General features: G+C 37.4%; 1 protein-coding gene across 1 annotated transcript in view; it reads right to left on the reverse strand.

Annotated features, from left to right (window-relative positions):
* Nucleotides 1-18,077, reverse strand: part of LOC150103058 (uncharacterized) — a 209,434-nt gene that overhangs the window by 55,176 nt on the left and 136,181 nt on the right. Inside the window, exon 10 of the mRNA XM_090398069.1 lies at nt 9,194-9,321. Within this exon, the coding sequence (XP_090254195.1) occupies nt 9,194-9,321 (128 nt within the window). The remainder of the gene's footprint in view (nt 1-9,193; nt 9,322-18,077) is intronic.

Consider the following 18,077-nt stretch of genomic DNA (forward strand, 5'->3'; position numbering starts at 1 on the left):
TTGACATTGAGGTTTTGCAATAGATTACTCACCTCCACTTCATTCACCACAATTCCTGTATAATCCATTGGATCATTCATTTCTGCAATGTCACCACTTGGAAGATATATTCTTGTAAAGTGCTCGCTCAGTAATTCACCTATATCAACTGATTCAGTTACCTCCCTACGATCGGCATTCTTTAAAATCATTCTGCCATATACATTTCTTCTTTTACTTGCAACATATCTGGTCTGCACTTTATACCGTTCATGTGCCTGCTGGTCACCTTTCTCCTTAAATTCCCTCCATAGTTGTTTCTTTTTTTGCAGCTCAAGCTTAATCGTGTTATTCATCCATTTAACCCCTGCTTGTTTTATTATTCGGATTCTAGGTATACTGTCAGCCATTGCTTCATGCAAACATTTCTTAACCGCCTCCATGCACCATCAACTTCTAGCCCTTGCAGTTGTACATGCTATGGCACTGAACCAATCAATCTCCTAAGCTTGTCATACTTACCAGCACGATAATTCCACATGTACCCTGTCTTAATTGTAAATTCCACACCTTTAGCTACCTCCCAAGTCAAGACCCTATGATCACTCTCACCAACTGGTGGCAACGTGGTCAAATTCCTTACAGCCAAATTCTCAGATGCAATTACCAGGTCAAGCACTCTCTGACCCCTAGTATTTTCCATTACATGCTGTTGCAGATAGTTATCCCTTAATAACCCCATAAAATCCAATTCCTTCCTCCCATGTGTCCTCTCCTCCTTCCAATCAATGTTACCATAGTTGAAATCTCTCATAATAATTACCCTCCTTCCACTCATTTCTTCTATTTGCTTATGCATATTAAGCACCTCCGTAGCGCAATTGGAAGAACGACGGTACATTGCGCCCTTCAATTGGAATAGGCCTAAGTTCGATTCTCGTCGCGACGGGAGGAATCTTTATCTGGTCGATTTCAATCGATGGTGAGTTAGCCGATCTCATACGGAGGTAGCAGGGTTTTTTCTCCCGGAAACTCAGGTTTTTCATCCCGCATACATACAAATCGGCCCTTCAGAACACACGCAGTTTACAGACAAAAATTACTAGTTGTGGTGGTGTTGGAGGTGGGCGGTAGATGGCGTTGATTCGTAGTAGAGGTAAGGTGTAGAGATAGTTGAAGATGTCCTCCCGCGATGAGTCTCCGGACTCCTTGGAGGTATCAGAATAATAATAATAATAATAATAATAATAATAATATTATCTCCACCATCTATTCCATCACCTGGTCTATAGCAGCACCCAACTGTATATTTTGTTCTGCTAGTTTCAATCTCACACCGAATAGCCTCAAATGTGCTCTTTTCTCTATCCTGCAGTTCCAATTCTATTCTCCTTTGCTGTAGCTCATCAGCTATCATCAATAACACTCCTCCCCCCATTTTATTCTCCCTGTCACTCCTGAACATACGATATCCATCACATTCAATCATACTAGCTGTGTCATCTTCTGTCAGCCATGTTTCACTAATGCCAATAACCTGTGCTCTGGAAGTGCCAACCAAGGCCGAAAATTCTTCCTTCTTGTTTCTAATACTTCTGGCATTTGTATACATGAATTGCAGAAGCCGATTTGTCCCATCCCTATTTTGATGCCTTATAATAACTATCCCATTCTGATTAGTGGTCTTTCCTACTCGCATGGGCATATTACACACATTTACATACTGAACTGTCTCTCTAAAATCTGCATATCTACTCCACCCCCTTAATAACTCTAGTTTCCCTGATTCTGTACATTCACTTCCACTACATTCAACAACACCTTTTCAAGTCTCCGTAAACCAAATCCATTCAAATGTAAACCATCCATTTTATATAAATCCTTTTGCCCATCAAGCTCATTCCACAAATTCCACACCACTCATCAAACATAATTCACGCATAAAGTCATTAGCAATTATGGCCCTCCTTCTATACTCTTCACTGTCATACCATGGCAACAGACTCACCATCCTAACTCTCTCACTCTTCTCTTTTGCTGCCTCAAGCAATTCCTTCACATCCTCACTCATAGCCTTTTTGTTTCCTTTCAAATCATTTGTACCTGCCACCACTCTCAATTCTTTCACCTGCTGCTTTTGCATTCTAACTGACTCGCTTACATTCTTAACATTCGCACCGGGTTGGTATGATTTTGTTAAACTCTCAACTAACACACCTCTTACTAAGGAATCTCCATACAACACATGCTCTTTCATTTTGTTTACACTCACTATCATACCTTTATTTTTTCTATCATACTTTTGCCGATTATTAGTCGGTACGCTTGTTAAACATTTTTGCCAAGGCTCCAGCTGCTGATTTGCCCTATGTATTGCTCCATGTAATGATGCGATCTCACTCATTGGGTCAGTGTCATCATTTTTATTCTCTGATGATTCATTCAATCGTTCTGTATGTTTACCTTCATTCTCACTTTCAACGCCACTCTCACAGCTATCAGGTACTACCTCGCAAATATCATCATTCATACCTCGAATATCACTGTTATCTAGATTCTCACTTTCATCGATATCACTCACATGACCTGAAGCACTATAAATCCTCACATTCTTTACACTTTTTGCACACATTCACTCCACTATTGTTGTTTAACCAGACTCCAACCGCTCTCCTCAATGCATACAATTCGCAAACGGTACACCGAATCAAATCCTTTAAGTTAAGATTTTTAGACAAATATGGCGACCTGGACGCCATCTTTGTATTCCTCTTTATGGGAGTCAGGTGCACAGATAATCGTATCTATCAATCTACTATTAAAATACTCAAAAAACACACAAAAATCACCCAGACACTCTAAAATACTAAAAGTAAACAATACTATGTAAATACTATGCAAATTCATCAACTTTTGCTCAAAATATCACTTATCTGTTCAGGAGCGATCCACAAACATGACATAACCATATAGTCCTCTAGTGGCAACTTTTTCAAAGATAATGTATAGTGTCACAGTAAAAGAACTTAAGATGCCATATTAATGGTCTATCTGTTTGTGACATTAAAAAAAAAATCTGAATCTCCCAAAATCAATTGGTAGGTAACACCATTAGATGTGGTTAAATCTCAGCTAAGAGAAGGAGTTCAAAGAAGCTACAAGAGTTTTCGGTTAGCAATATCACACTATGCAAAGAGCTATGCAGTCTCAATCTCTAAGGAAAGACAAGTATATATAAGCCAAACATCAACCATGGCAATCCTGACTACACTAGCATAAAGAACATCATGGTTAGCCTAAAAAGCACTATGAATCTGTGACATAGAGCAACAAATCACACCATACCTCTTATGAATTAGATGGTTGGTGTAATTTAAATACCTGGAGAATGTACTATATCTAAATGTATCATTCCAACTGTGAAGTCTGGCATTGAAGGTATGATGTTTTACAGCTATTTTTCTGGTATGCAGTTGGACCTTTGTCTGTAGCTCCTTGGAGAATGAATAATATGTGGACAGGCAATACTTCTAGATAATGCATGATTCCTTAAGTTGAAGCAGTTTTACAGAACAGATCCATGTCTCTTTTAACATGATAATACATCATGTCATACTGCTACTCAGAGGGTTTCAGGCAAATGACGTGAAAAACTTTACTGACCCTCACAGAGTCCCATTCATGCCCAACTAGAAGACCCTTCTGATGAACTGTAATATCAAGTACATGGACTGGCACTTGACTCATTACAAAGTGATTAAGATTATAATTAGAAACATTGAAGTTATATTTGCTATTGAGGCAAGTATCATTTAGGTTTATTTAAAATATAGCACTATTGTTCTCTTCCAGTTCTTATTTCAATAGTTATTTTTCAATATAAGAATCCCACTCATAAGTAGTTTCAGAATCTATATCACATTGGTGATATAGATTCTGACACACAACTAATGTTGCATGTAAGAGATAGAGAGAGAGACAGAGAGCAGGAATTAAGAGGGAACAAATTTATCAATATTTTTAAGAGCTAAAAGTTATAATCCTGAGATATACTTCATGATGAAGACTGCTCCAAAGAACGAAGACAGATGGATTGAAAGAGGAGTGGGAAAAGCATGTTTAGTGGATTATCAGCCAAGCTGTAAATGAATGTTAGGCAGCTGCTAGAGTGAGTAGTGTCTGGTATTACTACTGAAGTGACCAAGGCCATGAGAGCAACTATATATGTTGTGTGTGTGTGTGTGAGAGAGAGAGAGAGAGAGAGAGAGAGAGAGAGAGAGAGAGAAAGGAAAATCAATCAGCCAAAGTGCTATCTTTTGGAGAGCATCGAGAATTTTTAGCAAACCATCCCTAACATGAGAACAGTATTCTAAGGGCTGATGGATTTGGGATTAGTGCATACTAGCTAGTCAGGTGAAATAATTAAGATGTTTTTACAATTTGAATAGAAAAGGATATCAAGTTTGAACAGACAGTGAGTAAGATACAGACATGATAAGATGTTACAAAGAAAGCTGAAGGTAAATGTCAACCAAAAAAAAGAGAGAAATATGGTTATTTCTAGTCAGTATAGGTATCGTCATAAATAATGGGAGATGAAGTAAGATAGTTTTTTTGTGAGTAAAAACAAAAAAAGACAGGGGCTATGAAATGAAGATTATTAGGTTGTCATCACCCTCGAAGACTGGAGATTAGTATTTAAAGCACTGGTTATAGAAAATCTTCAACCTTGGGATATTTGAGTGATGTCCAACAAGTAGAAGATATGAGCATACTTTCTTCAGGGAAAAAAAAGAGTCTGGAGAGGATAATGATTGGTATAGAAGCAGTGACATATTTATGCTTTATACTAATTCCAGGAGTATGCAGAATAAAGGATATGAATTGGAAGAGGTGATAGCACAAGCATGACCAAAGATGATTGGGATCTCTGAGACATGTTTGACAAAGGTTGAATAACAGGAATAGAAGTAGCAGGGTACAGCATTTTTCACCAGGATAGGAAGGGAAAGGGTGGTGGAGTACGGCTTATGATAAGTGATGACTTAAGTCCTCTAAGAGTGGAGGCTTTGGAAGGCAGTGACACTAATGATTTTTGAAAGCATATGGTGTAAGGTGGGCAAAACAGGATATTTAGTAGGTTGTTACAAGAAGCCAAGGAGCACAGAGGGTGGGGGAGCAGGTAATGTTTCGGCTGTTTAGCTTGGCAAGTGCAAGAAGAATGACGGTTATGAGAGTTTTAACTACAGCAGTATAAGTTGAGTATAATCAGCATAAGCAGTATAAGAATAGGAAAATGAGTGTAAGGAATAAGGGAATGGAACATTTCCTTATTCCTTATGTAGTAGAGGGAACAAGAGGTTCAAAAGTTTTGGATTTGGTCATAGCATCAGAAAAGCTGATAATAACAGTGATGATTCCCATATAAGGTGGGTAATTATAAGTCTTAGAATCAACTTGGGGCAGTTCTATGAAGGGAGGAATTGGAAGGCCGAGATATCATTAGTCCTTGGGAAATTGTGAAGGAATATTTGCTAGCAGCAATAGCAAGCTGTATTCCATAGTGAAGAAGCGAACACAATTTGGTGTAAAGTATATGACAAACAATATCAAACAGGAACTGCAGCTGAAAAAGAGGTTATGGGAGAGATATAAGGAGAGGAAGTAGAGACCAGATGCATAAAGAATATAAGACTCAGGCCAAGAGAATGACTAGTATGGTAATTGGGGTGAAACTGGAATATGAGAAGAGATTGGCACTAAGATCCAAAGAAATCCTAGGGAATTTTTTAGCTATGTGGCAGGAGGAGAAATGATTGTGAAAGAATGACATTGTGGGATAAAAATGGGAATAGAGTTACTGATGAAGAGCATATAGTGGAGTTGTTCAATGAACATTCTGTTTGAGTATTTCATCATGGAGAAGTAAGTTTTAATACTACAGGGACAGGGCAGGTTCAAGGTATAGAGGTGCAAAAGGAGAGTGTGTTCCAAATACTGAGCTCTGGATGTCAGTAACACTGTGGGATTGGATGGCATTTCACCATGGGTTTTGAAAGAATGTGCTAAAGAACTAACAGCTCAATTGACCTGGCTCTTCAATAAAAGTCTGCCTGTGGGAAAGGTACCCAAGGAATGGAAGGAAGGTAAGATAGTGCCATTGCACAAGGGCAGTAGCAAACTGGAAGTGTTTAATTATAGGCCAGTTTGTGTTTCATCAGTAGTTGTTAAGATTTTGGAAAAATTTGTGAGGAACCATATACAGCATTGGGCAGATAAGTGTAATGTTATCTGTGAGAATCAACATGGATTTGTTAAGGGGCACATTTCCTTTAGTAATATGATTGCCTTTTATAATAAAGTGACAAGAGCAGTTGATGAGGGAAAGGTATATGCTGCCATTTTTTTTTTTTTTTTGCAAAGACATTTGATAGGGTGCCACATGATAAGCTGATATTTAAGTTGCAGCACATGGGTTTAGATGTCAGGGTTAGTCAACTGGATTCCGGACTGGCTGTCTGATAGGTATCCGAGAGTTGTGTATGGTGGGGCAATATCAAGGGAGCAGAAGGTTACAAGTGGGTTCCCACAGGACTCTGCACTGGGACCTGTATTGTTTAACCTTTATATCAATGACATTGTCAATGGATTGCAAGGGGGGGATATTCAGTTGTTTGCAGATGATGTGAAACTGGGAGGGTTATTAGTAATAGTGCAGATGTGACAGCCCTGCAAGAGGATTTGAATAAACCAGAAAGGTGTGTGAATGAATGGAGGTATCGGTTTAATGCAGCAAAATGTAAAGTCTTGAAGTTTGAGATACATTGATGAGAGGCTGCATAATCAATTGGATGAGTTTTACTGGAGGATGTAGGGACGACAAGAGATCTGGGGGCGATGACTGATAGAAACCCGAAATTTAGAAATATATTGCAAAGGTGGTGAAGGTAACCCAGAGGATTGCTGCAATACTGAGAAGGATGATGACCTGCAGAGATAAAATAATTATCGTTCCATTGTATAAGACCCTGGTCAGACCACACTTAGATTATTATTCTCAAATTTGGTCCCCAGGATTTGAATGGGATAAATAAACTGTGGAAAGCATACAGAGCCAGATAACAAAGATGGTTTCAGGACTGTACAATGTTAGTTATGAGTATCAGCTGAGGGAATGTGAACTACAGAGTTTGGTAGATAGAAGGAAGAGAGGTGATATGAGTGAGACTTTTAAACTGTTGAGAGGTAGTTACAGGGTTGACAATGGGAATTCTTTCACTTGGTGGAACAGTGGGAAGGAGCGATGACAAAGTGTCATTCCTGGAAATTACAAAAGCTATGAGCAAGAGGGTGAGGGGTGGTTTCTGAACAGTGAATGAGTTCAAGGAGTGGTATGACAGACTTTGTGTTTCCTGGGAAGTACCTCCCACAATGAGTCTTTTGACTCTATGGAGCCTGAATAATAATAATAATAATAATAATAATAATAATAATAATAATAATAATAATAATAATAATAATTAAAAACTATGGATAGAATTTGAGATCAGTGAGAAAACATTTACTGGAGAAATAGTGCAGAGCTTGAGGCTCTCCTATATTGTTAGAGAAATCAGAAGAGAGAAAGCCATCCACCATTATATGCAGTAAATAACCAGAGAGAAAAGCCGCCTTCCTGATCACAAATCATAGAAGCAGACTAGCAGTTTTACTGCTATATGCAAGATCCTTTCTCATCAAATGCCCTGTAAATGCCAAGAGCAATAATATCACTATTTTTTTTTTTTTTTTAAATCTTTCTACAGCACAAGTCCAGAGGTGGGTCATAGAAAAGATAATGAAATCAGCTGTAAACTTAGGGTAGAATTTGTACTAGTCATTATGTGGTCATTGATTAGCTTTTGAGTCTCCAAGTGATTGTGAAGAAGTTCACAGTGAATCATCTTTTCCATTATTGTAAAGAAAGCGAAGTTCAGATAATGGATCAACAATAGTTTGATGATAGTCCTATATATCCTTCTTTTGGAATGGACTGATACTCACAACCAGAGAATCTTGATAATGTAAACACCACAATCTTGTGGTGTTTACATTATAAAGATTATTTTCTGTCTTTCTCCAGAAAGGCCATAAGAAGCATGCTGTGCACTGTTTCTGGTATGGTTGTATATGACTGTCTTATTCATTTAGGTTGGCTTGGTCATTAGGTGTGTTACACAATGCTGTCTGGTATAGAAAGAGAGGTGGAAAGACAAATGGACAGGTGAAAGCATGGTTTTCATGCATGCCAGAGGCAAGTTTTCTGCATTTAGATGTTTCAAGTCATATTTAAATGTGTTGATAGTTGCAGGCTTAGAATGAAGCTGGGTTTTTTCCTCAAGCAACTTGTGATATGCTGTTCCCCTCCCCCATGATTGCTTTGGCATGTTTGTTGGAAAAGACATGCTTAGGTAATAGATGACAATTTTGGATGGAGGAGGAAATTGAAATGTTTTGTTCTCATATAATTTCTAAAACTCACTCAGAACAAATGACTAGATATGTAGAGTGGAAACACTAATCTGGCAATGAAAAGGAAAAGGTCATCCTATTTGACAACATTTCAATTTCAAAGTAAACCAGCCTGAGGATGACTGAGGGAAAGGACATTCAACAGGTGATAAAACATGCACAAGATTATGGTTACTGACAGAAATTACTTCTACAGAAGAGAAAAAGAAAAATTCAAGAGAGCTGGGTAAGTGGAGAGAGTTGTATGGTATTTTAGCTTGAAGATGCACCATTTGCATTGGATTATTGCTCACAGAAAATACCTGAACCTCTGTTTCAGATTGAACAGTGGAATTAAGAAAAATAGAAGACAGTTGAGGTTGTGGACATTCAAGTCACAAAAAAAAATTCTTTGTTTGGGTAGTCTGAATGCAGAAAATCAGACTTCAAGGATAAGGAGTAAAAGCAGTCAAGGTGATTTTTTCAAAACTGGAGGAGCAGGAGAGACATCTAACATGATGGGGAAATGGAATGGTTGACAGAACAGATGACAAAAGAAATACTATTAAGTCAAGAAACAACAGACATATTCAGTGATCATTAGTGAGCTCTTTGGAGAAATGGTTAATAATACTATTAATAAAAGGATAACTCATTTTAATTCAGAAAAAAAAAACATATGTAAGAGGTATTTAATTCCTTTCAAATATATTTGCATACTTACCTGGTAACTGTGGAGATAAGTAATTCAATAAAGAATTCCAAATTTGTTCCGTGGCTTGACTATTATTTTTGGTCAGGTTACCAATTTCAGGTATAAGAGATGTAACATGCTTTAAAACTTCACCATATCTAGAACATTGAAACATTATATAATCAAAATCTGTACTTATATTTATTATCGTTTTCAATGTAATTATTATATAAACATCAAAAAAGGTGGATCTGTGTGAAACACAGTTAAAATGTGTTCAAGTATAGTTGTGAAACTTCTGCTATCCATGAACCGAGAATACATTATATGGTATCGATACAAAATTAATAATGGAAAACTCACGTACAAAGATTATTTAATAATATAATTTTCGCCTGTGTGTCACAGGCATCTTCAGTACATTTTAAGCTCAAATTAAACAATAACCAACAATTCCAAAAAGCGCCACCTAAGTAGCTGGTATAAGATAAATAAAAAGGTCAATAAATTTCCTAACAAAATCTCCACCTTTCTCACTTCTCCTAAGGACAAGCTTCCACACCCTAATTATCCAGGTGTCTACCAGATTCCGTGCTCTTGTGGATTATCTTATTTCGGACAAACAGGAAGATCCACCTCTATTCGGCTAGAAGAACACCAATCTTATATTGAATACTTTAAACCTGAAAAGTCTGGACTTGCAGAACATGCCATCTTCACTAGACATAGAGTTCATTGGAGAAAGACAACAGTCCTTCACAAAAGTCGGTTCCTCATGGAATGCCTTTATAAAGAAACGTGAAAATTTTCTTCATTCTCCTAACTTAAACAGATCAGGCGGCTTACGTCTATTCCCTTTATGGGGGATAGTACTTTATAAATCAGCTAATCTTTCCTAACTTTTTATTGTACACATTTTTTTTTGTTAGGAAATTTATTAACCTTTTTAATTATCTTACACCAGCTACTTAGGTGGCACTTTTTGGAATTGCCAGTTATTGTTTAATTTGAGCTTAAAATGTACTAAAGATGCTTGTACATTTTAAGCGAAAATTATACTATTAAATAATCTTTGCATGTGAGTTTTCGTTATTAATTTTGTATCGATATGTCGTCTACTTATGGTATACCTCTTTTAAAACTTATTATATGGTATATTTGTATTTGTTTATTTTTTATTTATTATTTATTTTAATCATAGCATTTCTAGGTCAATTTAGGAATCTCAGTCTCATTGTACACCATTTATTGTTAAAAGGTTATGACATATAGTCTGAATAGTGTAAGTCTTGTATTTTACAGTATAGTATAAGCAGGGTGTGTATTTATCCCATATAAGATGATGTTTTCTTAAAGGCTGACATGGCTGAGATAACACAAGTGAGATCACATTTTGGTCACTTGCTAGGTAATCCCATTTACACTGCAGTTCTCATGATTTATCAAAAATACAACAGCCTAGAAAACTTGCTGCACACTGATAAATGCTTATATTAGCCAAACAAGCAGATCATTGGAAATTAATCAAAGGAAACAATGAGAAATTAAGATAACGTGATATTAGACCTCGAGATAAAATAACTGAAAAGATAATAGATGGTGTAAAGGAAAGAAATGGAAATGACACAGAAGCTAGTATTTTGTGTCATTTCAAGGATTCCTGGATTCTACTGAGGGAATAAAAGATCACAAGAATGTAAAAGTGAAAGTTACTGAAAAGGGAATGAAAGAAAGTATGAATGAGGAAATGGAAGGTGCAGCAGAATGAGAGGTAGCAAAACTACTGGAGTGACAGAGAGTGAAACTGTAAGAATGCAAGATTTGATGAAACAGTTATTGAAAATGAAAAATAAAATGAGGAATATGCAGAGCAATATTAGATGTTTAATGGAAACTAATAAAAGAGTGCAAAAGAACAGAATGAAAGAGAAAAGAGTAAAAGAGGTAACAAGTGATTCCAGGATGGCAGTGTAAGTATGGAGATTCCATACTTACAGGATTATTTAACGAGAGAGTCCATAGGGTCTGCTATCCAGAAGGGAGAATGAGTAGGATAATTCAGGCATTGGACATAAGGAAGAAACAAGCAAAAGAGTTAGTGGTGGTTATGGGGACAAAAGATTTAAGTGAACATAAGGAGCATGTGAAGGAGAATATCAAGAGGTTATTATTATTATTATGTGACACCTCCAGGGAGTTCAAAGACTCATCGAGGGAGAATGTGCCAACACCATCGAACGATTGGTCCCCTTCTAACTACTAATTGCACTCAAACCCGATAAACTTTTTCGCGAGCCATTAGTAGCAGAAGCTCTACCAATCGACCAACCTAGAAGAGTAAAAGATAATAGTGTAGTGGGAAAGGTTGTAAGTGTGTTGCCGAGGTAGGACGAGTTGAGATGAAAAGCCAAAATCATGAATGGCATGCTAGAAGAGATGTGTGAGGATAAGGAAGTATAGTTTGTGGATTACTGCATGTGTTTCAGGAAAAAAATGGAATCACAAGCATGATGAGTTGCATTTGAATTGCTTTGGAGTGTGTGCACTGGAAAAAGTGTTGATAGATGGAAGTACAGTGTGTGTGTGATGCGTGCAAGATATCAGAAGCAAGAGATGAAGTGAGAAATCAGGAGGATGGTATTGAAGAGATAGAGCTGCTCATCATCATCAAATTTTAGGCATATACTCTCAAGGATATATGTGTACAGGATATTAGGATAGTACTACATGAAGAAGGCCTCCATAGCTCAGTCAGTATAGATAAAGCCTATTGGTCGGAAAGACCTGGGTTCGATTCCTAAGGAACCTTTATCTGGTCTCTTTTGAAAGAAAGGTGAGTTAGCCAGTCTCATATGGAGGTAAGAGGTCTTTTCACCTGGAAACTCAGGTTTTTCTTCTCCCAGAACAGGCAAACCAGCCCCGTGAACACACATGAATACGTCCCAGCCATATATGCTGGTCCCAAGCCGAGATAAAACTGGTTGGGGGGGGGGGGGGAAGCAATGGTGAAGTAACCTGAACCTGTAAAAAATCTCACAAGAACACTTTGTGGGCAATGCCTACAAATTCACCTAGGGTTGGAAATGACTGGAAGGGAAAAACCACCACAACTATATGAAAAACTAACATCATTACTAACTTCCTATCAACAATTTTCATCCAAATCAATCTGTTATCTGTCAAGACTGCAACATTATCACACCTTATATTTCACTTTTTTACTATATCAATCCACCTATATCTTGGCCTTTCTCTAGATCTTTTTCCTGCCAACATGGCAGAGAACACTTGTTTTGATAATATTTCCTCTCTCATTCTGTTTAAGTGCCCGTACCACCCAAGATTAGCTCTACTAACACATTTCTGGATGCTAATAATGTCAAGTTCTTTCCTAATATCCTCAATATTTAATATGATATTGTCATTGATGCCATCTGTTCACGTAACTATTCTTTCTCAGGACCCTCATATCTGTGGTCTCTAGTCTTTTATCAGAAATAAGAGACATGAAATGGTTTCACTGATTGAGTTTATTTGCCATAAAATCACTGGAATATGATATTCTAAAGGGAATAGAAATGGAAGGATACAGTATTTTTTTTCAAGGGAAAGAACAACAAGGGAGGCGGGAGGTGCTGCTAATGATAGCAGGGGAAATAGTGGCAATGATTATGGGGCAATGATAAGGAAGTACAAACTGTACTTCCTTATCATTGCTAATGTATGCTTAATCTGGGAATAAGAAAAATAAATTTCTCACGTTTTTGAGAGATAGCTATCTCAGGGAGCATGTCAAGGAAGGCAAGCGAGGATTGATCATTTCATTAGACAATGTAATTGTGAGTGGGTTTTCACACTTTACTCCCATTGGTGAGACTAATCACAAAGTGATCACCTGAGTTGTGGCTAGTGGTATGCAGACTTCTGTGAAAAAAGGATATATGTGAAAGTACAAGGCTGGTGATTATGACAAGCTTAGGAGACAGCTTGAAGCTTTAGCATGGAATGAGGAATTGAGCTGTTAGGAAATAAATGCTGCTTGGGAACTGACAAAGAAATAAATAACAGCATTAATGTGTGAATATGTTGCAAGTTTTTCCGCTTGGTTATACTATAAATTAAAGATACCAATAAATTATATTCTTGGTTTAATCCTTTATCCAAGTGTAAGTAAACAAGTTTGCGACTGAACCATCTCGTATAAAGAAGCTAATGACTTCACATCACTTGCCTTAGTATCCCATAATGCAAAGCACATCTCCTTGCAGACATGTATAAAGCTATGCATAATGGGAAAAGTCACTACCCAGACCAGTTTCGACCTTTATTGAGGTTTCATCAGTGGAAGCAAGAGGTGATACTAAAGTTGAAGTAATGCAGAGTTTATACTTTCATATACGAGTAACTAAAAGGTGTCACATGTTATTATTAAAATACCCTGGATTAGAGATAGTTTAGATTGCTTACACTTGGATCAAGGAGTAAACCAAGAATATAACTGCTTGGTATCTTTAATGAATAGTATAACCAAGTGGAAAAACTTGCAACAACTATCTCTAATCCAATCTTTAAAGGTACCTGTGGCTTGAATGTACACAATAAATTACATGATAATCACAGTAATTTACTTTAATGAAATGCAAGTACAGACATTTCGTACTGAAAATAACTGTACATCATCAGTGAGTATTAACAAGCAAATTAAAGGAAGGGGAATACAAGGTACATACAGTGGTTTATCAATGAAAAACTGTTGCCACGTGCTAGAAATTAATATTAACAAATAATATTATTAAAACTATTTTTGATGGTTACATAAGATAAGAATCTTCCAAACTTTTGGTAGAAAGAGACCATCATTCCGATTCCGATTTGGCCAATGGAAAAAGGCTTTGCAACTTTCTTTGACAAGGCATTTATATTTAAACCTGCTTCTATGGAGAAGACGAGCTTCATCCCATTGGATACTGTGTTTAGTGTCAATACTATGTTGTGTCAGAGACCAGACTTTTGAGGTTTCATGTATTCAATATAATATTGATGTTCATTAATTCTTTTTTCCACAGAATAGCCTATCTGCTCAAAGTACATTAGATTACATTCACATGGTATCTGGTAAAAGGCAGCTAATGATAGAGGTGACAGTTTGTCTTTTGTAGATGGCAACAGATGAGAAATTTTCTTCATAGGAAAATATGTGGGAATGAGATAATACTTCTTCAAAATTCTACCAACAAACAGTTCAGAGATGCCAGAAATATAAGGATTGGGACTCTGTGGCCTGTTGAAGAATCCTGAGGTATCTACAATGTGCAATTATCCACATATTAGCACAAGAAAAATATATTTAATATACTTCCAGATATCTCAGTTTGAAAATAACAAACTATCATCAGTAGCTTGACAGAAAACAATTTTTTATAATGTAGAATACAAACAATTGATCATTCAAAATTAGAACGAGCCACATGATGTTACATCCACTTCGGCCGCTAGAGGATTCGTAGTCGTATGTGTGTGTGTTGAAAGCACCTGATAAGATAAGTGTTATTTTAAGTTATCATTGATAAAATTACTTGAATATTACGTAGTTTTATTTGCCTTGCGTATCTTAGTGTGTCTGTTTGTGTGTTTTTGGTGTTTCATTTTATAATTCGATAAAATATGTTAGAAGTAAGTATGGCTCCCGTAAGAAGGAAAATGGCGGCCAGTAATGATGGTTTGCCATCTTTATTCAAGAACGGTAATATAAAGGAGATGATTCAGTGTACTATCTGCAAGATGTATGCTTTGCGGAGTGCGGTCGGAGTGTGGTTAGATGATAGTAAAGGAGTGAATGTGTGTAGAAAATGTAGGGAGAATGAGGAATTAAAGTGTATTTCGGGTCGTGAGTGTGATATTTTTGTCAAACTTCAGAATGAAGAAAATAGTGATATGACAAAAAATGGCGAGGTTGTACCAGAGAAATGTCAGGGTGTGAATGATAGTATTAATCCAGAGCATATTAATGGTTTTATAGAGAATAAAAAAGATGAGATAGATGCAATGAGTGAGTGAGATTGCATTGTTGAGTGGTGCAATACAAAGGGCAAAACAGCAGCTAGAGCATATGAGCAAAAGTCGACTGAATGAAACAGCCAATAATAAAAAGTATGATAGGAAAAATAAGCAAATGAGTGTGAACATGAACAAAATGAAGGATAGAGTGCTGTATGGAGACTCGTTAGTATGAGGTGTGTTAGTAGAGGATTTGACAAAATTGTACCAACCTGGTGCGACCATAAAGGATGTAACTGAGTCTATAGGTGAAAGAAATGATTGTTGTGGCAGGTGCGAATGATTTGAAAGGAGATAAAATAGAAATGATAGAGGACCTGAATGAATTGTTTGAGGTAGCAAAAGAAAAGAGTGAGAGAGTTAGAATGATTAGTCTTTTGCCACAGTATGACAGTGAAATGGTTAAAAGGAGGGCCATAATTGCAAATGACTTTATGCATGGGTTATGTATGACGAGTGGTGTGGAATTTGTGGACGTGTGGAGTGAGTTCGATGGGCGAAAGGATCTATATAAGATGGATGGTGTGCATTTGAATGGATACAGTGTAAGGAGACTTGAAAAAGTGTTGCTGAATGTAGTGGATGTGCAAAATCAGGGAAACAAGATTTATTAAGGGGGGAGGAGTAGATATACAGTCCTTAGGGAGGCAGTTGAATGTATGAATGAGTATAATATTCCCGAGCGAATAAGGACAACAAATCAGAATCGGATAGTTAATATAAAGCAAGGTAGGGTTAGGGCTAATGGGGGGTCTTAAATTCATGTACACTAATGCTAGGAGTATTAGGAACAAGAAGGAAGAGTTTTTGGCCATGGTTGGCACATCCAGACCACAGGTTATTGGTATTAGTGAATCATGGCTGACTGTAGATGATATAGCTAGTGGGATTGAATGTGATGAGTATAGTGTGTTCAGGAATGACAGGGAGAATAAAATGGGGGGAGGAGTATTGTTGATGATAGCTGATGAGCTGCAGCCAAGGAGAATAGAAGTTGAAATGCAGGATAGAGAAAAGAGTACATTTGAGGCCATTTGGTGTGAGATTGTGGCTAGTAGAACAAAATATACAATTGGGTGCTGCTATAGACCAGGGGATGAAAAAGATGGTGGTGACAGTATGCACAAGCAAATAGAAGAAATGAGTGGAAGGAGGGTAATTATTATGGGAGATTTCAACTATGGTCGCATTGATTGGAGCGAGGAGTGAACACACAGGAGGAAGGAATTTGATTTTATGCGGTTATTAAGGGATAACTATCTGTGACAGCATGTAATGGAAAATACTAGGGGTTAGAGAGTGCTTGACCTAATAATTACATCCGAGGATTTGGCTGTAACAAATATGACCACATTGCCACCAATTGGTGAGAGTGATCATAGGGTCTTGGGAGGTGGCTAAAGGTGTGGAATTTACAATTAAGACAGGGTACATGTGGAATTATCGGGCTGGAAAGTATGATAAGCTTAGGAGTTTGATTGGTTCAGTGCCATGGCATGTACAACTGCAAGGACTAGAAGTTGATAGTGCATGGGAGGCAGTTAAGAAGTATTTGCATGAAGCAATGGCTGACTGTATACCTAGAGTCCGAATAATAAATGAAGTAGGGGTTAAATGGATGAATAACACCATTAAGCTTGAGCTGCAAAAAAAAAGAAACAACTATGGAGGGAATTTAAGGAGAAAGGTGAGTGGCAGGCACATGTACGGTATAAAGCGCAGGCCAGAAGGGTAACGAGTGTAGTAAGAAAAGCAAAAAAGAATTATGAAAGAACATTGGCCATGCAGGCTAAAGAGAATCCTAAACAGTTTTTTCGATATGTTGCAAGTAAAAGGAAAAATGTATATGGCAGAGTGATTTTAAAGAATGCTGATGGTAGGGAGGTAACTGAATCAGTTGATATAGTTGAGTTACTGAGTGAGCACTTTGCAAGAATATATCATCCAGGTGGTGACATTGCAGGAACGAATGAACCAGTAGATTATACGGGAATTGTGGTGAATGAAGTGGTAGTGAGTAGTCTATTGATAAACCTCAATCTCAATACATCTGTGGGATTGGATGGTATACCAGCTTGTGTTGTATGAGAAGCGGCTAAAGAATTGTCAGTACCCTTGACCATTTTGTTTAATTTGAGTCTCGTGTCTGTGTTAGTCCCAAGGGGGTGGAAAGAGGGGAAAATACAGTGCATAAAGGTGGTTCCAAGACTGCTGTTGTAAATTACCGACCGATTAGCATATCAGGAATCATTGTCAAGGTCTTAGAGAAATAAGTCAAGGAAAGAATACAGGATTGGATAGATGAAAATGGGATATTGTATGGGGGAGAACATGGTTTTGTGAAGGGTAGATCATACCTCAGTAACTTGCTCACGTTTTATAACACAGTGACGGCTGAACTGGATAAGGGTAATTGGTTTACAGTGATTCTACTGGATCTTGCCAAGGCCTTTGACAGGATACCACATGGAACCCTAATCAGTAAACTGGAGCAGATGGGGATGGATATAGGGTTGGTGAGATGTATAGGAGGGTGGTTGATGGAGAGATACCAGAGAGTGGTTTATTCAGGAGTTGAGTCCAAAAGACGGCTTGTGACTAGTGGTGTGCCACAGGGCTCTGTTCTTGGACCACTGCTTTTCAATTTGTTCATCAATGATATAGGAAAGGATCTGAGAGGAAGTGTTCACTTGTTTGCTGATGATGCAAAGTTTGGGTAGAGCAATTGTGAGTGCACAGGATGTCAAAATTTTACAGGATGATTTGGATAGTTTGGAGGACTGGGCTAGGAAAAATGGATGTCAATTTAATGTGGTAAAGTGTAAGGTTATGCATTTTGGGGTGAAAAGATTAGCAG

The sequence above is a fragment of the Typopeltis vanoorti genome, chromosome 9, assembly GCF_054136105.1.
Source record: "Typopeltis vanoorti isolate ZY-2024b chromosome 9, IOZ_Tvanoo_1.0, whole genome shotgun sequence".
NCBI lineage: Eukaryota > Metazoa > Arthropoda > Arachnida > Uropygi > Thelyphonidae > Typopeltis > Typopeltis vanoorti.